The sequence below is a fragment of the Anas platyrhynchos genome, chromosome 26 (assembly GCF_047663525.1).
Source record: "Anas platyrhynchos isolate ZD024472 breed Pekin duck chromosome 26, IASCAAS_PekinDuck_T2T, whole genome shotgun sequence".
Classification (NCBI taxonomy): domain Eukaryota; kingdom Metazoa; phylum Chordata; class Aves; order Anseriformes; family Anatidae; genus Anas; species Anas platyrhynchos.
Genome location: NC_092612.1, coordinates 2653227 through 2677411, shown reverse-complemented (window position 1 = coordinate 2677411; position 24185 = coordinate 2653227). Strand labels below are relative to the sequence as shown.

General features: G+C 60.3%; 1 protein-coding gene across 1 annotated transcript in view; it reads right to left on the bottom strand.

Annotated features, from left to right (window-relative positions):
• The window catches only part of INTS3 (integrator complex subunit 3), a 36871-nt gene extending 13847 nt beyond the window's left edge, over positions 1-23024 (bottom strand). The window contains exons 1-14 of the mRNA XM_038167933.2: positions 22864-23024; positions 21265-21348; positions 20226-20309; positions 15468-15581; positions 15158-15242; positions 13549-13615; positions 9944-10088; positions 8947-9076; positions 5828-5925; positions 4861-5052; positions 3850-3937; positions 3247-3326; positions 1230-1321; positions 300-406 (exon numbers count right to left, since the gene is read on the bottom strand). Coding sequence (XP_038023861.1) covers positions 300-406; positions 1230-1321; positions 3247-3326; positions 3850-3937; positions 4861-5052; positions 5828-5925; positions 8947-9076; positions 9944-10088; positions 13549-13615; positions 15158-15242; positions 15468-15581; positions 20226-20309; positions 21265-21348; positions 22864-22962 — 1465 coding nt within the window. The 5' untranslated portion in view covers positions 22963-23024. The remainder of the gene's footprint in view (positions 1-299; positions 407-1229; positions 1322-3246; positions 3327-3849; positions 3938-4860; positions 5053-5827; positions 5926-8946; positions 9077-9943; positions 10089-13548; positions 13616-15157; positions 15243-15467; positions 15582-20225; positions 20310-21264; positions 21349-22863) is intronic.
• Between the last annotated feature and the right edge of the window lie 1161 nt (positions 23025-24185).

The window sequence follows — 24185 nt, the reverse complement described above, 5'->3', positions numbered from 1 at the left end:
GTAAATTCAGGTTGGAAACGCTTGCTCTTTGTTAAACCTAATTAAGGTTAATCAATTAGCCTACAGAGACGAAAGGCTAAGCACCCCCCATGGAACAGAGTGAGAAACAGGGAGCGAGCGGCTTTACCGTGCCACGGGGCTGGGATGAGGGGAGCTCACGGCCACCCAAAAACGCAGGCACCCAGAGCTCTCATCATCTCCCTGGGGTCCGGCTCTGACCTCCTGGAGGCAGCTCTCGCTGTGGGACCGCTGGGGGAAGCCCTGCTGCAGCCTCCCCCTGCCACCCGCCCGCTCCCTACCTTCGATGGGGGGCGAGGGCGAACTGCAGAACTCCGGGAATTTCTCCCTCAGCATGGCTCGCAGCTCCTTGTCCAGCTTGGGGTTGTCGAAGAGAGGGGCCAAGTGGCTGTGTTGGGGGGGTAGGAAGGGAATAGGGTGAGAAACAGCTGGGATGCAGCCCCAGCTTCCCTACAGAGCTGGAAACCCAAAGCAAGGCCTACCAGACCCTCCAGCCACTGCACGGTCCTTAAAGCCCTTCCCTTCCCCAGTTCCTGGCAGTCCCCCAAGGGCCACCCTCCTTCCACAGCTCCATTTGGCAGCTTGCTACCAGCCCCAACGCTGTGCTGGGCTCTGCAAAGCCTCCTGCCCCAACCCTGCCCCTCTGGATGCTGAGAACGAGCCCCGAATGCTTCCAGAGCGCAATGAGCCAGGGATGAGCCTTCAACTGGGCCCTGCTGAGCTGCTCCCCGCTGCATGTGCCAGAGGATTTCCTCCCTTCTGTCCGGGCTCTGACTCGTCCTGCACACCACAGCCTGCACGGTGCCACCTTCCCTCCTGCACAGCAGCCGGGGGGCCCTCCCTTTGCCACCACCGAGACCCATGTCACCAACAGGCGCACGGGAAGGGCAGAAGAGGCCTCACCAGGATGGGAACGTGGAGATGAGCAGTTATCTGCAGGCTGGAGCACCACCAGCAAGGCTGCTCAGCTCGGCGACCAGGAAGGCTGAGTGGCTGCAGCATTCCTAACTGCCCCAACCCCTTGGCTCAAGGGACTGCTCTCAGGACAAGCCCCAGCACCACAACGACAAAGCTAAGGCTTATTCCACGGGTTGTGTGCAATACAAATGCCTCCTGCGGGGACTGGGGTTCATTTTGGCTGGTGAGACCGGGGCCCTGGAAGGCTGCTGCACAGCAGCTCTCTGGATGGAGCAGAATTCAGGATGCCTTACGCCAGGACTCGCTTCTCCACGATGTGGGTGAGGGAGTTGAACACGCCTTGCCGCACGTGAGCCTCCAGCGGGGGGTAGAAGTTGGGAATGATCTGAAAGCAAGAGAAAGACCCCGTCAGTGCCACCAGCCCTTCCCTGACACAGCCGGGACCAGCCAAGGTCTGTTGCCCAAAATCTTGGGCCAAACCCCTGCTGCTCTTGACCAAAAGGGGCAGCAGGAGAGCTCTGTGAGTGCAGCATCTTGGGGATGGAGCACAGAGGGAGGACCACCCCGTACCTCTGGTTCCTTACCCCACTGAACCAGCCCGCACATCCCCCAGGGATGAGAAATCTCCCGAGGCAGCACCCGGGCAGTTGAGAGGCTCCAGGGCTTGCCAGAGCCATGCTCCAAGCAGCAGCGAGCGCTGCAGGCGCAGGGTGAATAGGAGACGGACACCCCAAGCAACATTCAGCCCTGTCCACACGCAGTCCTCTGCTTCTGGCGAGAGGAAGACAACTCCTCCCTGCAATCTGGGTCATCCCGGGAACCTTCCACCCAGATCAGATCCTCTGCCAGAAGGCAGCAGTTGCTTTTGGCCGCGGGCAGCCCCGGGATGGGAGCGCAGCGAGCGGTGCTGTGCGCGAGGGAGGGAAGTGATGCAACGAGCGGCTCCTCCAGCGCTCACACCACAGAAAGACCCTGCTTCCAAGAACTCCATCAGCCCTCCCCGGGACCAAATTACTGGAAGCAGCCCTCTTGGCACTGCTGCTCCCAGCGCTGAGGGGCACAGCCCGCTCTGTAGCTGCTGCCCAAGCAGGGCCTTGCTTTGAAAGGGAGGTGATGGGTCTGACTGGGGAACATGGCAAACAGATTCTGTTTACCCCCAGGGGACCTCGCTGGGCCAAGCACTTCATTAGGTACCAAAGGGAACAATTCAGAAGCCTTTTTCCTCCTAATGCTCATCCTTCTGGAAGGGTTTATGTGCGGAGATGGGAAGTCTTAGACGGGTTCCCACAGTGGCATTCCCATTAATGAATGACACATGGGCCCGGGGCTCAGCGCTCCAGAAACAGCCCTGGATTTACCAAGAGACCACACGGACTCACAGAAGCCCCTGGTGGCTGGTTTGAAGAGGCAAATCGTTTAGCTGAGCCTCCACAGCAGCGTGCCTGACTATGGTCTTGGCAGATCAGTCAGGGAAAAATCCCTCCGTAATTTAGCATAGGTAAGGGGAGGTTAAAAGGGCTCTCTGGGCTGCCGGCAGATTCCGAGCTGCTCCGCGGGCTGTTTCGCAATCGAGAGGCACAGTGCAAAACCAGATGATGCACTGAGGAATGCAGGAAAAGAAAAAAAAGGAAGGGGGGAACAGCTTTTTTTTGTTTGTTTGTTTCTCTGAAGTGAGATGACACTGTTTTGCAGCTCAATTATCGCCGGCTTTAGGGATTGCTGAAATGCCCTCACTGCGGGGTGCAGCGGCCTTTGCGCCAGGAACTCCCTGGGGAGTGAAGACATCTGCCTTGCTGGTGCCTGCCCTGTGGGACTGTCCAGCACAGACCGAGGGGCAGCTCGCGGGGAGCAGGCTGTGCAGCCAGCCAGTTTCAGCACAGGAGGGAAGGCACCGACCTACCCCAACGCATTCGAGCACCAGCGATGGGCAGCGGGGACGGCTCAGAGGAGAGCACGGCTGCAATCCCTAAGGGAGCAGCTCCTGCCCAGCACACTTCCACTCCTGGGCACCAGGAGCAAGCAGACGAGGCTAAACCAAGCCCCAAGGGCTGGCACAGTGACCAGCTCTCTCAGCTCTCTTTGGAGCACGACTTCTGCTCAGCTGGGTGGTTTAGGCAGCGGGGAGATGGCCCGCGGGGCTCCCTTCCTCCTCACCATCCTCTCTTCACGCTGGACAGGAGTCCCTGTCCCACTGGTGACAGAGGGACCACGTGGACCCTGCTCTCAAAGCCACCACCACTCAACCCTGGTCACACAACTCATTTGGCGACCCAGGGAACTCCCCTGGGAGCAAGGGGGTGGGGGGCTCACCCGGCACATGAAATCCAGCAGTGTGGCGGTGATGGCAGGGTGAGGCTTCATGGAGTGGTGCATCACGAGAATGGCAGGCTCTGGAAGGAGAGAGCAGGTCGCACTGTGCTGAACACCCAAAAATACCAACACCCTCCTCTCCCTCACCCTGCTGCCCCCCCAGTGCAGAGGGAACCCCCTTCTTTTGGCTCCTCTGCACCCCTGCCCTCATCCAGCTCCTAAATAACATCTGGGCTTCAAGCAGCAGGCACAAAGCAGGCTCCCTGCGGGCAGCAGCAGGGCTCTGCCGGTCCCCACTCCCGTGCCCCAAGCCTGGGGACAGCCCTGCAGCCAGGCACGCAGGGAGGGACACGCTGGGACTGGCCACGGACCTTGGGGAAGAGGCTTGCTGCTGCCACGTGGCAAAAGCCACAATTAAAAGGGGCTCCAACAGAGCAGCTCCCCTGCAAGCTGCCAGACCCCGGGAGCTCAGGGCAGGGGAGGGAACTGATGCTCTTTGGAGATAATCTGCTGGGCTTTCCCCACCAGATCCCACTGTCTCCACCAGCTCCAGAAGCCGTTAACCCCTTCTTTGACCCCATTCAGAGATGGGCTCCCAGGTACCTATATTCATGATGCTGTCCTTCTCGGGGTTGAAGAAGAGCCAGTCATAGAATAGGGCCAGTTTGGCATTCGAAGCAGCAACGTTGGACTAGAGAAGAAAAAAAAAAGTCAATCAGTGAGTGCTGAGCACCGGTCTCTGCACACCCAACGTGCCGGGCCCTGCTGCTGCACAAGGAGGGGCAGTGATGCTCTCCCCACCACCAGCACAAGGCAGGGCTGGCTCCAGCTCCCCTGGGCTCCTGCTGCTGCTCTGGGTGGGTTTTCAGACCAGGTGGGAAATTCCTGAAGAAACCTGCCTGCTCTGAAGGCAGCTCCAGCCAGAATAAGCAGAGCAGCAGAGGGCAAGGCAGCCCCGAGACTGAGAGACACCAGCCACGTGCTCTGCGCGGCTACAACCTGCAGTGGTGCTGGACTGGACTCCACATCTCGTTTGGCCTTATCTGCCACGCGTTCATGGGCACAGCAGCAGCCTCCTCTCCAGCTTCTGCTGCAGAGTGCAGTGCTGGGAGGGATAAGGAACTGCCTGGGAGCAGGGGCGATTGAGGCTGTAAGGAGGCCTCGGGCTCCGTGTGCTCTCACATCCTGCTTTAACCGTAGAGGCCTCCAAGATTTGTCCAGGCACAAAAGCAAAGTGCGTGACAAGCTAGAAGTGAGACGGTGAAGTTCATGCTGGGAAAGCCGATCCCAAAGGCTCCACCATGCAGCAGAGCCAGGACTGGAATGCAGAGCCCAGAACAAAGACCGACATCCTAATTGCTGCTCTGCAACTCTCCCCCAGCCCGGCCAGCAAAACCTAACCCCAATCTCCCCGGCAGCTTTCAGCATCAGCAGGTTACCCTCCCCGTGCGGGGAAGGGATCCCACGCAGTTCCCTGACCCGCTCTCAGGCTTGGCTGGAGGTTGGGAACAATTTACGTGGGAATAATTTACAGATTAGTGCTGGAAGAACGTGCTCCCCGAGCTGCTGGATGGGCAGAAGGAGCCGAGGGTGCCCCTGGCCCGCAGGACTCACCGTGCAGGTGGTGAGCAGCCACCCGATGATGGCCCAGCGCGGGAGGATGTCGGAGCTGAGCACCTCGTTGGAGGGGTGGACCACGCCGCAGATGTAGCGTATGAGGTCGCAGCGCAGGGACTGGCTGTCAGGGGTGGACAGGTACTGCCGCTGAAACCAGTCCTGGTACCGCTTCTGCTGGCCGAACCGCACCTGGAGGGGAAGGGGGAGCCACGGGTTTTGCTCAGAGCTCGGGGAAAGGTTAGAAAAAAAACCACCAGAACCACCAACGGGCTCATCTGCCCTCCTGCAAGCTGCCTCTTTTGGCAGGCTCCCCTTCACGCCCTGCTTCCCCACCAGCCCCACGTTGGCAGAGAGCTGGAGGAAGCAAAGGGGCCATTGTGCAGCGCGCCTCCAGCCGAGCGGACGGGACCACACGCCCTGCGCACAGCACGCGGCGCAGCCCGGCGAGGGGGGAGCAGCCCTGCCTGGCGTGCGAGCACAGATAAGGGTTAACCCCCGTGCTGTCACAGCGCAGCTCCTGGCCTCTCTGGAACAGCGCTGCTGTTGTCAGAGCCCTGATAACCCACCGCATCGCAGCCATTCAGAGAAAGCGCTCGCCTTGGAAAGCGGCCAGCCAGGAGCAATGTTCCCCTGCAAAGCCGTTTTGTGCCTTTTAATGAATAGCAGGGATGTCTCGGGCCCAGCTACATCAGCTCCTGCTGGGCAGCCTTTCCTCCTCTCGTTGCCATTAGATGCCAGAAGCTAAGAACACTTGCACCAGCCCCGGACAGCCCTTTCCTTTTAGCTGCTTGCACCGTTTCACCCCGCAGAAACCTTCCCTGCTGAACCGTGGCAGCAGCAGGCGTGGGTGTGCTGCTCCCTGTCCCCACGTGGGCACGGGGCTGGTGCAGGGTGGACCCGTTAAGGATGAGCACCCTCCTCCCCCGTACTGGCACAGGACCCCGAGCGAGTGCGAGGGACTCACCCGCGAGGTCATGAAGAGCAGCTTGGTCTCCATGTCGGGGGTGAGGCGACACGCCAGGAATTTGCGAGAAGTCCTCGACTGGAGGAGCTGCAGGACACCTGGGGAGAGACAGACGGGGCTCAGCGTCTGCACAGAGCCATGGATGGCACCAAACGGGATCTGCGTGGGGCTTTACCAACGTCCTCAGTGGGTTCAGGTCAGAGCGTTAAGCTCTATTTCCCTATGGCCACAAGCATTGGAAAGAGATCATGATTTTGGCTACTAAAACATCTCCTGTCCAGGGATCAGTGGGGACAACAGTGACCAGAAGGCAGGGGCAAGGTCTGGGTGAGGAAGCCCAGACACCAAGGTGCAAGCTATAACCACCACAGTACATCTCCCATATCTTGCCAGGAGGCACAAAGATGACCTTAGACTTGTCCCTGCCACTCGTCCCACCCCAGCCGACAGTTTCAGATGGAGCAGTTGGCACCAAAAAGCAGGGTTGGCATAAAAGAGCCCACATCCAGGGCTCTACCAGGACCGAAGTCCAGCTCCTCCCCTGGCGTAAAGGCACCCAGATGTGAAGATGAAGACCAGACATAAGAAAAAAAACAACTCGTGCGTAAAGAACAGAGGGGAGGAAAGCAGAAGGGGAGGCTGCAAGAGCCACTCATCATTCCCGGGCAGCTGGAAGAGGAGGAATTTATGACCTGAGCAGAGAGGCTCTGCTGCCGCTCGACAAGACCTGAAGGATTTACAAGGCCGCCAGCTCCGCCGCAGACAGGCGGGCGCCGGGGATGCTGCAGGCAGTAGGTGCGCTTCGCCCTCCCCATTCGGGGGCTTTTGCCGTGCCATGCAGCCAGGTCGCACCTGGGGGACGGCTGGGGGGAAGCTTCGGAGCAGGGAGCACGGCTGGAAGCTCCTGCAGAGCTCAGAGAAAGGCTGGAGCGAGCTGCACGGCCACAGGAACACCTCGCCGGTGAAAAGCTCCTGGCACAATGTCCCTCAGAGGGACAGATCCTGAACCTGGAGCTCGGTGCTGCTGGGCTCGAGCCCCAGCCATGGGAGCGCAGAACTCAGCGAGCCTGGCTTGGATCAGAGCAGCATGGAGCTGAGCGTGTGTGCAGGCGGCTGCTGGGGCTGACAGCCACCTCGCAGAGCAATTACGGCAGGCTCTCAGCAGGCGGCAAGAGGGCAAAGAATAAGTCCTATGAAAAAGGCCAACTGCAGGGGAATTATTTTGGGGAGCAGGCTCCGAAGCACGAGCCAGACACAGGCGTTGTCTCGGCTTTATGGATCATGCCCGGGCGTTGTCTCACCTTTGTGCATCATCGGGCAATGCCCCCGGCTGCTGGTGGTGGTGTGAAACAGGGGAAAAACAGAACCACGGGAGAAAGGGCAAAAGCCGTGGGGAATTTGCTGCTTGTCAGCAGAAAATGAGTCAGGAGCACCGACATCGGTTAGGGATTATTTTGCTGGGTCATTAGCGTGGCCAGAACTGCGCCAAAAATCAGGAAACAGCCCTGATGAGTGCCCTGGACAGATGAGATTCTGCTTGAAGCCCCCCGAGCCGGCTGCGGGGTCCTCTGCAGGATGGGGAGGAAAAGCCCAGGGGCTGCTGCTGTGCACAGCCAGGAAGAGCTCGCTTCTCCCCGCCGCACCCAGGGCTGCAAGGCCATGGGTAAAACACCACCGCTCCGCAGCAGGAACTGCACGGGGACACGCTCAGCAGCACATGCACTGCCCAGGCGTTGTCTCACCTTTGTGTATCGTCGGGCAATGCCACGGGCTGGCGGTGGTGGTGCTAAACAGGAGAAAAACAGAACCGCAGGAGAAAGGGCAAAAGCCACAGGGAGTTTGCTGCTTGTCAGCAGAGAGCGAGTCGGGAGCGCCGATGTCAGGGATCGCTTTGCAGGGTCGTTTGGTTAAAACTACAGCAAACCAGGAAAATCACCCCGACCGCTGCCCCTACCAGCGTGGGGAGGGAGAGAAGCCACAGGGAGGCTCGTTAGATGCCCCAGGATGCTCCAAAAGCATGAGCAGGTACACAGATCCAGACAGAACTGGGAATGCTTCTAATAGAAAGGCTTCTGGAGGAAGAGGCAGGGCTGAGCCTCCCTTAGGGCAGGACCAGGTCCCCTCTGCCTCCACGAGCCAGCTCCGACACCCAGAGAGGAAAACTCGGTCCCTGCAGCCCTTCAGCTGGCAAACCTCAGCAGAGACCGGCCGTGACAGGAGAGGTTCTGGAGATGGAGAAGAAGCCAGAGATCGCAGAGCTTAAGGAGCATTTAATCAAATGATGCGCTGCGAGTTTCCCTGAGCATAATCTGAGATCTTTAAAGTGACGCTAACATGGCCCCTGAGAGGAGAGCAGGCACTGGGGGGTGGGGAAAGAACACTTTAAAGCCCCGTTTCCAAAGGCTCCCTCGAATTGCTGCAGACAGATAATGATGTGACAGCCCCTAGTGAAGTGAATAATTTATAGCAATAAAAATTATAAATGTAACACTCTCTCCATCACATCTATTTTAACCCAGACTACGCAGAGTGCTTCACAGCTGCGTGTTTGACACACCAAGAGTGGAAAGCTACTGGGAGAAATGAAAACCCATTTAGAAAGTGTCAGCTGCTGCATCTTCTGGGCGTCTTGGTTCCTTGAGGTCTCTTCTGGAGAGTCTGAAGAACTCAGACACTTTATATCTCTGGCCTTCTGCTTATAAATCAGGTGATTAAAAACACTAATTGTGGTTATGTAGTTGTGGCCCAGCTGCGTTTACGTCCCCCTCAAACCAACAGTTCCTCAAAGCCCCCTGCAGCCAGCGGCAGGCTGCCTTTGGAGGCATCTCCTCCTAGTCAGCAGCGAGAGAGGCTCTGCAAACAGCCACGTGGGGCCTGACACCGACGGAGGTGGGATCACACGGGGTAATTATAGAGCAGAGCGTGCAGGGAGAGCTAAGAGAGCATCTGGGAAGAGCCCCCACGCCCGGCGTGTTTTGCTTTGTGACGGACTGACAGCGGCGTCAGCAGCCTGCCAAAGGCACACGGGGTGGCTCGGGGCCACTGGGGACACGGCGGGGGCTGTTCCCTGCCCGTGGGCAGGGCAGGATGGATCTGGCCACCCCTTTGGCCCTGCCTACCTGTGAACTGCGCGCTGAGGACCTGCGGGTTGTGGATGATGTCCTTCCAGAGCTGCTCAAACTCCGGTATCCTCGCGACGTTCTGCAGGAGCCGCACGAGGTCACGGCCGACCATGAAGCAGTCCATGAACTGGGGAAAGAAGAAGAAAAAGTCTCACCGGGTGTTTACCTGCTCCCAAGCAGGGGGAAGGCGCTGGGGGGTGGAGGGGAAGGGAGGAACAGTCAGTCCTTCAACCTTACCGCCGGCTCCAGATGATTCACTCTTTGCACAATATCTACACTCCTGCCCCTGGCAGCCTGCCCCTCTTTTGAAGTTAGTAGGTTCTGAGAGGCAGGGTGACAGGCGGGAAGGTCAACGGCTATTTTAAAATGTTCCCTCTCTTGCAAAGCAAACAATCAGCCCATAAATCTGACATTTTGTCTCCAGGACCGCAGCCAGTCTCTGAAGCTTGGTCCTTCTTGCCCAGCACGGAGCAAGGGGAGAGCGGGCAGCGCGTGGGATGGGAGCAGCGGGGACCTCACAGCCCGCAGGGTGAGGATGCTGAGCCCAAGGACACCAGCCAGCACCTGGTGCTGGTGGCTTCTCCTGCACAGGATGGCCTAAGAGTGGCCCGGAGCTGGCTATCATGTTCTCCACCAGCCTGCGAGGCTACCAGCTGCCTCCCTAAGGGAGGAGCTGATATTCCTGCGGCTATTTTAAGCTGAGACAACCACCGAGGCACCACAGCAGCAGCAAGGGAACGGTTTCAAACCTTGTGGCCTGAATAGAACAGGCTGGAACGAGGCAGCCTACTCAAAATGGTTCAAAAGCTGTTCACAGCCTGCGGTGGGAACAAACCAGGCACCGGTGCCAGCAGGGTGCACGCTGGGGTGACCCCATGGAGCCAGCTTTTTCTATACAAGCAGGGCACGAGGAGCACAGGCAGCGCCACGCAGGCAGGCACAGCCACCCCAGGGAGCCAGGCCTCCCCTCCCAGCCGTCCCCCAGTTCGCTCACCCGTTCGCGGAGGAGGGAGATGCAGAAATCCACCTCCTTCTGGCGGAGCACCTGGAGCTGAGATGTTCCGTGGTGGTCCACGATGAGCCGCAGGTACGTGTACACCGCCATCGCTATCAAGATGCTGCTTTTCAGTACCCACTCTCTGCCAAAGGAAGGGAAAAAAAAACATTTTCAGCCACATCTTAGAGGGAAACACGACAAGAAATTACATACAGAGAGAGAGACTGAGGCCAGAAGAAACCAAGCACTGAGGAAAGGAGCAAGGGCAGGGACTCCAGCCCGGAGAACATTCACCCACCGACTGTTTGCCCTCCACAACCACCTCCGTGCCAGCTCTTGCTGCATTTCAGGCCACCCCTTCCTCCCCCATGGAGGGTCCCATCGCAGTCTGCCGGCTGGGGGCTCGGACCCAAGCTCTGTGGCAGGGTGGCAGACACACACACAGGAGCTGCTGGGTTGGATTTCCAGGGCCACAGAGGTGCTCAGAGCCACAACAAGCGGAGCTATTCGCAACTGCAAGCGATAACGTGCTCAGGGTGAGCACAGGGAGCAGCTCCACGAACAGACTCGGCCTCGACGCTAGCACTGCCTGCCACAGGAGCATCTCCTCCCGTCTCTGCAGCCATCCAGCACCGAGCAAGACACAAGGCAGCAGGACAAGCACAAAGGACCTTCCCTCATGGGCATGGCTTCACGCTGCCTGCCTCAACGGGCTGCTCACGAAGCAGGTGCCTTGCACGCAGCTGAGGCACGTGGCACTGCCGAGTGGAAAGCCACCCCTTGTGCTGCCCGAGGGAAGCAGCAGCACGGCAGCAGGGATGCAAAGAAATCAGCACTTGTCCCTTTTCCTTGGCTGGAGCAGCGCGTGCAGCTCGGGGGCGGATGAAGAGCTGCTGCTGCCCCATCTCAACCACCCAGCAGCACGGCGGGCAGAAGGAAAAGCACAGCGGCAACTATGGGGATGCTGAAATGACAAAAGGAGAGAGCTGGGGAGAAGGAGATGTGCTGATTTGCGAGAGGACGGATCTAGCTACGTAGAGAAGGTCTGGAAATCACACCAGGACAAAGCACAGCACAGGAATCCATCCCCCTCAGAGCAGGACAGAGGTGAGAGGATGTGGCGAGCCTCGCCAGCAGCACGAGTGCCCACAGGCACGGTCATGCTCTGTTTCTACACCCTCGGAGGGCAAGGCAGCTCACCGAGCAGTGCTCTGGTGTCTTTCTGCGAGCAGATTTGTTTCCCAGTCGTATGGGCGGGTGCCACAGCCCTGCTCCCGTGGCAGAGTGCGGCCGCCAGCGGCTCCCGCGAGCACCCTGCCCGCTGGGTGTGCCGCGTTCTCACCCTCCCTTATCTAACTGCAACAATAAATACTCTCGGTCCGTAAAAACGACCGAGTCAGCCTGGCTGTTCGTGCTGGATGCCAAGAACGGGCGGCCAGGCCGGCTCGGTGCCTCCTGCGTGATGGAGAACCCGCAGCATCTCCCGGCTCAGCCGGCCGTAAATCAGAGCCCCGCAGAAGTGGCACCGCTGCGCGCGGCAGCTGCAACGCCACCGCCACCTGAAGAGACACCAGCCCGGTGGCAAATGAGTCAGCTGCCCTAAATCACCGGGGGGGAGCCCGAGAAGACGTGACAAGTGCTTGCTTTCCCAGGCTCTTCTCGCTGCATCGAGCTGGCTGCGAGGAGCTGATTAATTAGGCGGCTGGGCGGCGTGGCCGGGCGGCGCAGCGCGAGGTTACGTCTAGGGAGGATGTGGGAGTAATTAAGGCCGGGATCCTGGGGGCTGTCAGGTCAGCATCTCCCCCTTTTCCCAACGAGAGCCATGCAGATAAGAAAAATGCTGTCAAAGGGGGGGGTCAGAAGCCACCCACAGCCCCAGGATTCATCGATCGAGCAGGCAGAGATGAAAACGCTTGGGGGAAGCACTGCGCAGCCGTTAGCAGCGAAATTATCGGCTGGCTTCCGAGAGGGAGTGGAGTGGCCTCCCCTCCAGTGCTTGAACAGCAGCTTTGTTGTTACTGCTTTTAATTAAACCAAGCACTCAACACTCTGAACGTGGCATCAGCTCTTCACATGCGTAGCTTTAATTAAAGCTCTGCCTTTCGCCCTGATCAAAGGGCGTAAATCCCCGCGGAGAGCTGCAGGTTCTCCCCTGGGCTCGCTCTCAGGTCTCAGCTCTCCTCGTGCGGGGTTTCTGAGCTGCTGTGGGATGTTCCCCGGACACTCCAGCAGCACCTTCAGCAGGGGCCGAGCCTCTTCCTTCCACATCTGCTCCTGTCAGGCTCCTTCAGTGACCGAGCTCAGCGAATATTTAGTGTGCTGGGCTGTCTCCTGCAGACCCGAGGCCAGATGTGGACTCGAATCACCAGCGAGGAGCTGTTTCTCCTGCAGTCCAGCTGTTTGCAGTTACTGGTTTGCAAGGCAAGAGCTGTAACGTGCTTTGGCCAGACAAGCAGAGCTTCGGGGATGTTCCGAGGCGCGGACTGGCAGCAGCGAGCAGCACAGCGCACGGCGAGACCACGTTACCAGCGGGGAAAGCTTGGAAGCAGCTGGGAATGGAAGAGCTGAGCTTAGCACGAAGGGAGCCGGGGAAATGCTGCCAAGGAGCAAAGGTCAGAGAAGCCCAGAGATCTCGGAGGGTCTCTCCACGGTTCCTACAGCGAGCCCGTGCAGCAGGGCACTAGATGGCACTCACGGCAGCGCGCATCGGCACAGCTAATCCCGGAGACAAATCACCAGGACTGTTAGCCGTGGCCAAATAAATGCTTTAACAACTTGATTGTTAACCACAGTAATAAGCGATTTGAGGAGAATCGCTGCTATTATAGACAGCGCTTGGTGAAAAGCTATAGGCTATTTAAAAATAATGACTTTGCCCGGTTGAGGGCTGCAGCTAGGAATTCTGCTTATCATCAATTAGCGGCTGCTTTGCCAACAAAGGACAATGCTGAACCCACAGGACAATACTTCCCAGATGGCTCGTCCCCAACAAATTAAAGTTGCAGCCCCGACCAAGCAGGAGCTGTTTAAACACAGGAAGCTTTTTGGGCAATTAACTCTGTCCTACTCCTGCGAAAGGAACACCTCCCCCGCAGCTCAGGAAACGCAGGAAGAAAATATTCCTGGGATGCTGCTCGGGGGCCACGCGTGCTCCTCCGCACGCCGGGTGCTGCCGTGGCACGGCCCAGGTGCTGCACGCTGCGGCACAGCCGTGTCCCTCCTGCAACACCTGCGGGAGGCTGCGGGACAGGCACCAGCCCGGGCAGAGCATCCTACCTACCGTGGCACGCAGCCCCTCTCCAAACCCCGTGTAGGTTTGCTCCCACACACAGCCCTTTGAGAGCGAGGGCTTCGTGGCACAGCCAACAATGTGCTTGGTGACACATCAAGGGAATGCAGGGGTCTTCTGCACAGAAAACCCCATCAACGCAGTCCCACTTGAGCTGGTGCTGCAAGTGCTGCTCCCAAACCTGCCTCTCGTGCAGGGGGCAGGATGACAAACCCTCCTGGCGGGCAGTTGAGGTGCGCTCTCAGCCACCTAATGTCCGGCTGCCGCTCTCCTGATGGCACCAGCCTCTGCCAGCGCCTCCCGAGCTCCGTACCTTTGCTCCGTCAGGATCTCCAGGACGTTCTCGGCCAGCCAGATATTCTTCGCAGTCACATCCCCGCCTGAAAGTGGGAAAACCATACAGGAGAGAAAAAACAGTTGGATTAACGGTGTGGTTCTGCTGCCGGATTCAGCTGGACCACCGACGGCTTCAGACCCCGCGCCCCCAGCCAGGGGAAGCTAATTAAGGGCTCTGGAGCACATCCTGCTGTCTGCTCCTGCTCTGCCTGCTGCACACGCTTGGCTGTTCCGAGATGTGCTGATAGCATGGTTAGAAGGGCAGCAGACTGGCTTTCTGTTAGGGGAGCAGGGGGTCTGTACTGCAATCCTGCAGAAGAACTGGAATATGGAGCCAGTGATTATTCTTTCTGGAAAGCAGAGGAGAAGCCAGAGAGGGCGAGATTCAGTAGCTGGGAAAAACAAACCCAAACAAAAACACATTCCCAGCTGCTGAGCCTACAACGGGGACACGGCATCCGCAAAGAACACCCGAGCTCTCCAGCGAAGGCCAGGTGTCAAAGCAGAGTCTCGCCCTCTCAGCGGGGCCCTTCGGCACGAGGCTGGAGCCCGTGGCCAAAGCCACGAGGAGCCGAGGGCCTCCTGCGGCAGGGGCACGGCGAACTGCTGCAGCAGGCAGGCCAAAACAATGGGGTCACAACAATTAAGGCATCATAAATGCGGTGAGAATTGAGGCGGCGGCGGCCTTCCAGAACTGTGGGGGCCCTGAACGGGGAGGTGTAAGCAAGGGGAAACAAGGGATGCCTTCGCCGATGGGTTTTTAAATGCTCTGTTTACACTGCGACAACAGGGCCAGGACAGCTTGGCTCCCGCTCAGGACTCTGTCCCCTCCCTCCCCGTTCTTCCTCCCCTGAAGAGCAGACCTAGCAATTTCCAATCCAGGCCGCCCAGCCCCGCGTCACGGGCGCGCACAAGAAAAACACAATGTCAGGTTTTATGGTGGGACGTTAATTCCCCCGCCGTGGCCAGCACCAGGGCTGAGCAGGGAACACGGAAAAGGCACCGTTCCTGTGAATCCGGAAAGGCGTGTGTGTGCGCACGAGTGTGGGGTGCTCACACCAGGCCCGTTGGGAACACGCCGTGGGCTTCCAGACGGGCAGCCCCAGCTCCTTGTGAGAGCTCCTGCCTTCACACCACATCTCTGATGGCTCACACAGCTCTTGTCATCGCCCAGGTCAGAGCAGGGACCGGGGATGATCCCGGTGCTCGCGTGCAGCGTGACAAGGGTGAAAGCTGGCAGCAGCAGGAACTAATTTGGTTCCTGTTCCAGCATTTGCCAGAAGCCTCCTGGCTCGCTCTCTGATTCACTCCTCGTAGAGGCCGTTGGGAGCAACAGACTCGTGAGGGTTTGTCCTCTGCCCCATCCTTCCTGGAGAGATTTCCTCACCAGACAGGTTGGGGCAGGCTGAGCGCCTGCCAGCGAGCTCTGCTCCTGCCTGCCCTGGGTCCTGCGACGCGCGGAGCCTGTCGGGACCTGGCCGTGCAGCAACCCGGGCTCTGGACCCAATTCCACCACGCGCCCTGCTGCGTGCCCAGCCTGCTGGCACGAGCAGCTCAGATCCTACTGCCTGGCGCATGGAACCCACCTGCGATCTGCTTCATGAAGGTCATGCAGACGCCGTCCGCACCGAGCACGCCGCTCTTCACCAGCTCCCGCAGCAGCCACACCAGCTGGATGGGGGGGAGAGGTGAGCACAGGTACTGCCAGACCCTCCCACGACACCCACCCACAACACCCCAGGTGCCCCTGTGGCAAACGCCACCACCCCAATTTCCCTTCCACGACGTGGAGCAGAGGAGCTTGTCCCCAAGCCCCCCCCAGCTCCAGCGCCCTCTGCTCGTCCTCTGCCAGGCTGGCAGCAGGAGGGGGGCTCTGGGGCTCTGCTCTCTCCTCACCTGGGTCCGACATGTGTCCTGCAGCTTCAGGTACTTCTCCATGAGGATCTGGTTGATCTTGTTGAGGACAATGTTCATGCCATCTCGGCTCACCAGCGCCAAGTCCCGGTAGCACTGCAGCAGAGAATGGCAGGAGATGGTTACAGATAAAGGAGCACGATGGAAAACATACCGTTGGTGTTTTTTTTAAATCAAAACCTGATTAGATAACAGCAAATAAATTAAATCTCAGGGAAGGAGGAACATCAAGGCAGGCAGGCTCCGTGGGGTGACCTGAATCAGCATCCCAGGGCCAGGCCAGGCCGAGCCATTAATCCCCCGGGGCATTACAAATGCCAGCTGGACGCGCTGGGTTCAGCCCCGGGGGCCAAAGGTTTCACACTCCAGCACAGACACCGTGGGGTGGCTCACAACAACCTCCCCCGTCCCCTCATCCCAGCCCTCCCCGGGCTCTGCCACAGCTCCGGAGAGACCAATACCAGAGAGGAGAGACAGCCACCGGTCCTTGGGAAGGATCAATGAATAAACAGCCCCCATCCAGATAGGGGGAGGAAGGACCTTATCGGCCAGCAGCCAGGAAAAATGCTGGCCAGAGAGCAAAGGTGCTGGCTCTCCCTTCCCCTCGGATCGGGGCAGCAGGGGGTGGAGGGCGCCGAGGAAGTAATTTGCTAAGGAGGGCTGAATGAATGTTAATTTGCGCCGGTAAATGTCATGATATTCCAGAGAGCAGGGGTCTGCTCCCTGCATCCTCCTTCAGAGAGTTAATGAGGCCTCAAAAGATCCCTTTGATGAGGCTCCCCGTGCTCAGGCTCTCTCCCTGCCTTTCTCACAGAGCACTGCTGAAAGAAATAAAAACAAAACTACAGCAGCAACACAACAAATCAGAACCCGAGAGGTGAAGTCTTTTTGGGACCTCCAGTTGCTTTTGAAATGCTAAACGGGTACCCGCAAAGCAGAGCCAGACTCGGTGTCTCCACACAGGCTGCTACCTGGCCAGGATCAGGCCTCTCCTTTGGAGGAGCAGCACATCCATCAGGGAAAATGCCTGCGAGGAGGCAGCCCGGGACACAGCCAGCCCGGGATGCCAATTCCCCCGAGGTCTGCCCAGACTCAAGGTTTTTCCTCCGTTGTTTGGAAACCGCCAGCGCTGTCAGGCCCCTGCCCTGCCTGCATCCTCCTCCTCTGCGGGCTCAGGGTGACCACCCGTCGCTCCTCGCCCATCTCGCACGGGCAGGTTTGTTTCTGCACCCCGAGGAGCAGCAGGGAGGTGAAAGCTTCTCACCTTAGCAGCTTTTCTTGGCACTCAGGAGCTGCGTTCATGGAGCTCCTTTTCCGAGTGACACACCTGCCCTTTGGATTTCTGGTGGCTGTGCAGGAGGTTCGGTGCCCAATTCTGTGTTTAAAGCCACTTCCAGGTCCTCTGACACAGCTCAGAGCACAGATTAGCTCCTGATGGGCTGGGCTGACCCTGGCAGGCTGCAGCGAGCAGCCAGGAGAGAGGCTGCAGGGAACTCACTTCGGTGTCAGTCCCAGAAGAAGGGCATCACCACCCCGGCACCCACGGAGGTTTGGCAGCTCTTCCTTCACCTTGCTCGCTGCCAACTTCCCCGAAACGCCAAACACGGCAGAAAACCACAACACAACCCACACAAAGGACGCTCCTGACACAACCAGAGGAGCACAAATCCCCTTTCACCAGCCTCACAGCCCTGTCACCTCCCTGCTTGCTCAGACAACCCCGACCGGACCCCTGCATAAACAGCCTCGGGCACCAGGATGGCAGCGAGGACCCGAAGGTGCTCGGAGAAAAATCCTCAGGGCTGCCGAGGGGGCGGGGAGGGGACCTGAAGTTCTTGCTTATTGCCGAGGCTGCAGACGATCCATCGCCTCCTCCCCGCTCCTGGCAGATCGGAGCCGCCGCTCGCGCAGGACATTTAATTAACAGGAAGGAGCAAATGATAAATGTTTGCTTTAAATGAGGGATTGGGGGGGGGAGGGAAGAAAACAGGCACGGAGTGGGGGAGAGACCCCCCCCAGCAGGCAGACAGCTGCTGGAGGAGATGTCGGGAGCTGTCGGGGAGGGCTCCGTGCCCTCTGATCCCACAGCCCGGCGTTAATTAAAATGAGGGGTGGCAGGCGGAGGAGGGCGAAGTGACACACCAGGGGCTGTCACCGGGTGCTGGGAGGCGGCCAGGCGGCCCTCCTCGCAGCTGGGGGAGCTCAGCACGGCTCAGCTCCCCCAGGGCAACGAGGGGGGAGGAAGAAGAGGAGGAGGAGGAGAGCTGCGTGCCCACCGCCAGGGCTGGCCGCTGCTTCTTCACCCCATCAGCGAGTTCCTGGGGCAGCTTCAGCCCCCTCCTGAGAAGGGAGATGCTGTAACCAACCCCCTGGGAGGAAACAGTGGCGCCTGCACCTCCAAACACCAGCAGGAGCAGCTGGGGAACGGCACGGCCACGGGGCCAGCTGAGCCCCAGCAGCACCCAGGCACCTGGTAAGGAGCACAAGATGCCCGAGCAGATGGCAGGAGATGCCTCTGCAGGCGTGCTGGGGCTGCAGCACTCACCGCACAGCCAGGGCAACGAGCACACGAGTACCCTTGAACATAAACACAGCTCGCTGCAGCAGTCTTGACTTTTTTTTCTCCCTGGGCAAACCAACAGGCTCGGGAGGAGAGCAAAGCCTGCAGGGGTTGTGCTCGATTCAGGGCAGCACCACTTCCACCGCATCCTGCTGGGATTTGGTGCCCCCTGAGGCTGGGAATCCTCCTCCAGGACCAGAGGTGCGGAGGCTGCCACAGACAACCAGAACTGGCTGCACTGCATGCCCCAGGACCTGCAGCAGGTCCTTGCTGGAGGATGGACGCAGCTCTGCCCGTGGTGTGATGATTTCAGAGCTCTCTCAGGAGTCCCGCAAGGTGCCCTAGCTGTTAACCCCTCTTGGTAGGCACAGGAGCGAAGGCAAGGAGAAAATCACCCCCGAAGCCCAGCAGAAAATCACCGCCGGGCTTCCTGTCCCTGCCGTCTGGACACAGGGCAGGTGGCAACAGCAGATGACATCAGAGCCCAGCAGATCCAATTACTCCCTGAGAAAAAAGGGCTGCGCTCCCCAGAGCAGATCTGAGAAGAGCAGGAGGACAGGAGGAGCAGCCACGTCTCATTACCCCAGTGTGCGGGTGCCTGCCAGCAGCTGGGACACGCGGAGCCAGACAGCTCGCCCCCTGCCAGAGGAAATTGCAGAGGGGAAACCACTGGAGAGGCTCTGCTCTGCCCCTCGCAGTGTGATTGCCATGCAGACTGAGCGCTGGAGCTCGCTGGAGTCCCTGTGCCTCGGCTTCCCCTGCCCCGAAGCACCTGCCCTACGCACCCTGCACTACCTGCACTCAGCTATCGGGGTCCGGGTGCTCCCCACCAGCTGCGGCCCTGGAGGAGAGAAGAACATTTCATTTGGTGGCTCCCGTGCCACAGCTGCTCAGAAAGGAGCTGAGTCCAACATCTGATGTCCGGAGCATGAGGCAGAGTCAGGATGGAGCCGAAGGACAGCAGGGCAGGGGCTGCGCGAGCAGGCTTCAAGGAGGCAGAGTGAAACAGCCAGAAGGGAACCCGACCTGCACCAGCACTGGGAGCAGCCGGGGCTAAAGACTGCCAGGAGAAGCGTGCTTTGCTTTCGAGTTGTGATTTCTGGGGAGCAGAGCTGGAAATTCAGCGCCCAGCAGCGCTGAGACAGCCACACGTTCCGGGAACTGACCTGGACCCACGGCTTCAGCAGGGAGAGCTCTGCCCTCGCAGCAGAGATTAAATCAGGAGAGGATATTGCATGAGTCACCTTCGGTCCAGCACAGCGCCAGGGCTCAGAGCACATCCCTGACGGCACAGCACGCCGCTGTGCTCGCTGCAAACGCTGCCTTCCTGCTTTGAGTCCACTTCAACCCTCCCCAGCTCTGCTCAACACCTGCTCGCTGAAACCCATCCAAACGAGGACCTCCCGGGCACCTCTTCCCACGCGCAGCCCTTCCAGTGGTGCTTTTGGTTCTCCTTTGGGCTGTTACAGCTAGCTCTGGTTCCTCCAACAGAGCAGAGATCCCAGCTCCCTCCCCGAGCTCCCCCACCCAGCAGCAACGCTGCCCAACCCGCATCTGAGGCCTTCAAAACACAAAGCATCCATCTTCATGGAGGTAACTAACAGCAGGTGTAGAATCACAGCGTAGAACAGCATCAAAAAGTTACTTAAAAATTAAACCTGGTCTGTGAAATTAAGAGAAGCCAGCTGCTGACATGCAGTTTTCTCTAGGAATTGGTCGTGTTTCTTCTCCTCGAGAGTCTAAGCCATTATTTCTGTAGGCATCTGCACCCAGCCCCCAGCACACGAATCTGTTCTGGGCCTCCAAAGGCAAGGCAGAAGCCGAGAAAGGGTTTATGGTTTCTCGAAGACTCAGTGCTCGCCTCCCACAACGAGAAACAATTAATTCTAGGGCTGTGAAAGCAGCCAGCCAAGCTCCCTTCCCTGGTGGCAGCGTCTGCATTCCCCCAGCAGCTGCTGCTGCAGCGCCTGCGCCACGTGGACGCAACGAAACCAGAAATGGTCCAAGCAGAGTCATTGCCCCGCTACAATAAACAGGGCTCAGCGCTGAGGACCGCAGCCAGGCGCCTGCTGGTGTCTGCACGAGACCAGAAACTTCCCCAGGAGCACCTCTGCACATCCCGGGCTGCCTGGAAAGCAAAAACCCCTCGGGAAGAAGCTCGCGGCGGGCGCGTGCCTTACCTTCTGCGCCTGAGCCGGTTCGGTCAAGACCAGAGTGAAGAGGCCCAGGCAGATCTCCTCGTGCTGGGAGGTGCCTTTGCAGATCTGCGAGAGAAAAAGCAGGCGCTGCCTGTGAGCGGGTCGGGGGGACGGCAGAGAAAAGGGACAAGGGGACACGAAGTGCACGAGGTCTCCCCAGCACCGGTACATACTGGTGAGGCTGAGGCACAGAGAGCCTCACAGAGCTCCTGGTGGCACCGTTTGAACAAAACGCCCCAAATCCTGCAGGTCAGGAGCCCGGCAGGAGCCCTCAGCCCTCTCCTGCTGCTGGGGACCCGCGGGGGTCTCCTTCCAGCCCCCATCTGTCCTCATGGGGCATTTCACGAGCTTCCAAGCCTTGGGTGCAGCCTGAGCCGCCAGCTTTTTCCCCATTAAGGGGAGGCAACATTTTCCTGCAGATTCCAAGAGCCCAAGGTGTTCTTGGGGGGGAAAAAACACAACCAACAAGTCTGGGAGCCCGTTAAGATGTCACACGGCAGTTCTCCTTATACGGTAACGTCTGCAGCCCGCTGGCAAGTATTTTAAGGCCACGCTGAGTTGGAAATAAATGCTCCATCCCTCACCAGAGGGACTGAACCTGCCCTTTCCAGCAGGCTGGAGCCCGGCTGTTCAGAGGCCAAGAAAAAGCTGACCTGAGCGGTGCAGGAGGACAAAAATACACGAGAAATAACAGCACCAGGAGCACGTGCACAATGCTCCGGGCTGGCAGGGACGCGCTCAGTGAGAGCTGAACCCGGCTCGGCCTCCAAATACGCTGCCAGGCGGGGGGTGAGAGTGCCCCTGCTTTGTAATTTCACCCCAATAGCTCTGAGAATCCTCGAGAGGATGAGAACGGGGAGAAGGCAGCAGGCTCCGTCCCCCAGGCTCTGATCTCCTGCCTGCTCTCTGTGCTTGCCCCCCAGGCAATGTGTGAGGGCACAGCACCCCCCGAGCTGTTCCTCCAGGCAGGACCTCTCAGGAGGTGACACTCAGGAGGTGACACTCAGGAGGTGACACTCACGTGAGCGTTGAGGGCGTCGTTGGCCTCCCTCTCTGACAGCCCGCTGGTCAGCGACGTGACGATGCCCACGCACCTCTCCAGCCTCTGAAACACACGAGAGCCAACGTCAGGGCCGGGCCCAAAACCCAGCGATGGGAATTCTGCTGTCATTTCGACACGAGGCCAAGGCCCGGGCTGATTTCTAGGAGCTCCCTCCAAGCAGCAACCCCGGGTCTCAGGCCTCTCAGTGACACCCGGCAGCCTGGAAACCTTCTGCCGGGGCTGCTCGACGCCCTGGAGAGTTCTGGCTGAGAACGAGGAGCAGTTGTGGATGTTTCCAGGCAAGCAGCCCTGGTTGTGAAGCGGTGGAGGCCCCCCCAACACGTGTCAGTGTGACAGGGACAGTGCAGATGTGACTTTTGGAGGAGCTCGTGGCAACATCTGCTCCACTGGAGAGATCAGAGTTGGTTTTAGCAGGGCTTTTGCAAAAAAAAAAAACAGGTTCCCAGGAGGTTATTTCTGCATGGGCATCTCTTGATTAAAATGCCAGCCCAGCACGCAGATTTGGGGCCTGATTAGCAGATTTGGGGCCTGATTAGCAGACTGGGGGCCTGATTAGCAGATTGGGGGCCTGATTAACCACTCTGCACATCAAAGGGGCTGCGGAGAAGTCGCTATGAGGCAGGGCTCAGCGGCTGTGCAGCGTGAGAGCAGAGCTGATTGAGGTTTCCACGAGCTGCAGCCCTCACAGGGGGCTGCCAGACAGACGCACCCAACCCACAGCCCCTGCCACCAATGGTGTGTCCCCAAGATGTCCTCAAGATGTCCCCGAGCTGTCCCCAAGCAGCCCGGTTCCTTCGAGCCCTCGGCCACGCAGCCCCACGCGGCTCCTCCCGTGCTCCACGTCCCATCCGTTGGGGTTTTACCCCGAGAAACAACCTCGTGGTGCTGCGTCCATCGGCGCTGCCATGCTCAGGAGCATCAAACGACGCCCAAAATTGTTTTTTGGTGCTGAGGTTTTTGCTGGAAACGTGGCTTCGATGCAGGGCAGGGGCAGGACCGAGAACTCCCTGGAAACCCCTGGTTCTGCCCACAGCGCCCATGGGGGCAGCCCCAGACCCTGCTGGGAGGGCTCTGCGCAGCCCCAGCTGGGTCCCAAAGTGCACACGGGGCCCGTTGAGCACTTTGGGACCGAGCCGTTCCCGTCACCCCCCCCGTTTTTTGTCCTTAAACCCAAATCCTGCAGATTTTTTCCCCAATCCGTGCTGCTTTGAGGGCTTCGCACCCCCTGCGTCCCAGCACACAAGCGGCCCCTCCGCACCCCCAGCTGCTGAGGGGGGGGGGACAAGGGCCCTGTGGGGCCTCGGGGTCGGTCCCGGGACTCCCCCCGAGCACCAGGGGTGAAGCAGAGGTGCAGAGGGGGGGCGCAGGGCTCCTGGGCAGCCCCCAGCCCCTGCCCAGCTTCACACTGCAGGAAGGGAACCCCAGGGGGGGGCTGAGGACACAGGGCCGGTGTGTGTGGGGGGGGTGCTGGGTGTGGGGGGGGTGCTGGGGGTGCCCCCTGCCCGCTGCCCACCCCCTGCCCCCCCCCCAAGCCCCCCCTCGCCCCCAGCCACCTACCTCCTCCAACTCATCCTTGGCATCCAGAAGAGTGGAGACCAGCAACTTCCCTCCTCCTCCTCCTCCTGCCGCTCCCCCCTTCCCCTTCTGCAGCTCCATGGCCGCCGGGGGGGGGACCCTAACTGGGGGGGGGGTCCCTACCGGGTTTTTTTTTTTTGGGGGGGGGTCTCGAGGTGGGGGGGGGGGGGGCTCACCCTCCAGCAGCAGCCCCCCCTTCAGCCCCCCGCGCACAGCCCAGCGGTGCCCCCGCCCTGCCCCTCCTCACCGGGGGGTGTTTTTTTTTGTTGTTTTTTGTTATTTTTTTTTTTTTGAGGGAGGGGCGCTGAGGGCGAAACCCCCCCCGGGAGCCCCCCCCCAAGCTCCTGCACCGGAGGGGGGGGCGGCGACGAACCGGGAGGGGGGGGGGGGGGGACACGGAGTGAGGGGGGGGGGGGCGCACACACCGGGGGGCTGCTCTTCGACCAGGCCTCGGCCCCCCCCCTGCGGGCTGTGGGGGCACCGGGGGGGCACCGGGAGGCACCGGGGGGGCGCGGGGAGGAGGCTCCCGGTGAGCCCCGAGGGGACGAGGTGGGGAGGGGACCGGAGGGGGGGTTGCGGCTGCCGCCGGGCAGGGCCCGATCGCGGCCTGGGGGGGGTCCGGGAGCGGGGGGAGGGCGGCGGCTCCGCGCCCCCCGCCCAGCGCCGCCGGCCGGAAGTCACCGGGAGAGGGCCGGGAGGGCCCGGCCGGAAGAGGAAGCGGCCGCCGCCGGAAGCGCCCGCCCCTTGGGGCTCGTGCGGACCAATGGAAGCGGAGAGCGGGGTTTGAGTGACAGCGCAGGGAGGAGGGGAAAAGGGGCGGGGCCTCGCGCGGACGGGCGGCCAATGGGGAGCAGGGGGCGGGGCCGGGCCGCGCGGGAGCCACGCCCACTGCTGGGGGGCGCCGCGGGGGGAGCGCGGGGGGGGGGGGGCGGGGACGGGACCCCCGGGACCCCCCCGGGACCCCCCCGGGACCCCCAAACCCAACCCAGGGCGGGCACGGACGGGGCCCCCCGAGACCCTGCGGACCCCCCCGGGACCCACAACCCCCCCTGACACCCCCGGGACCCCCCAGGACCCCCAAACCCCCCCCCGGGACCCCCCCAGGGCGGGCACAGCCGGGGCCGCCGGGACCCCCCCGGGACCTCCCCGGGACCCCCAACCCCTCCTCGGGACCCCACCCCCCAGTGGACACCCCCCCAGGCCGTCAGCACCCCACATCCCCCCCCCCCGCCCAGACCCCCCAAGACCCCCCACCTCGCCAAAACTCATTGTCCGGGGTGCCCCCCCCCCCCCAGAAAAAAATT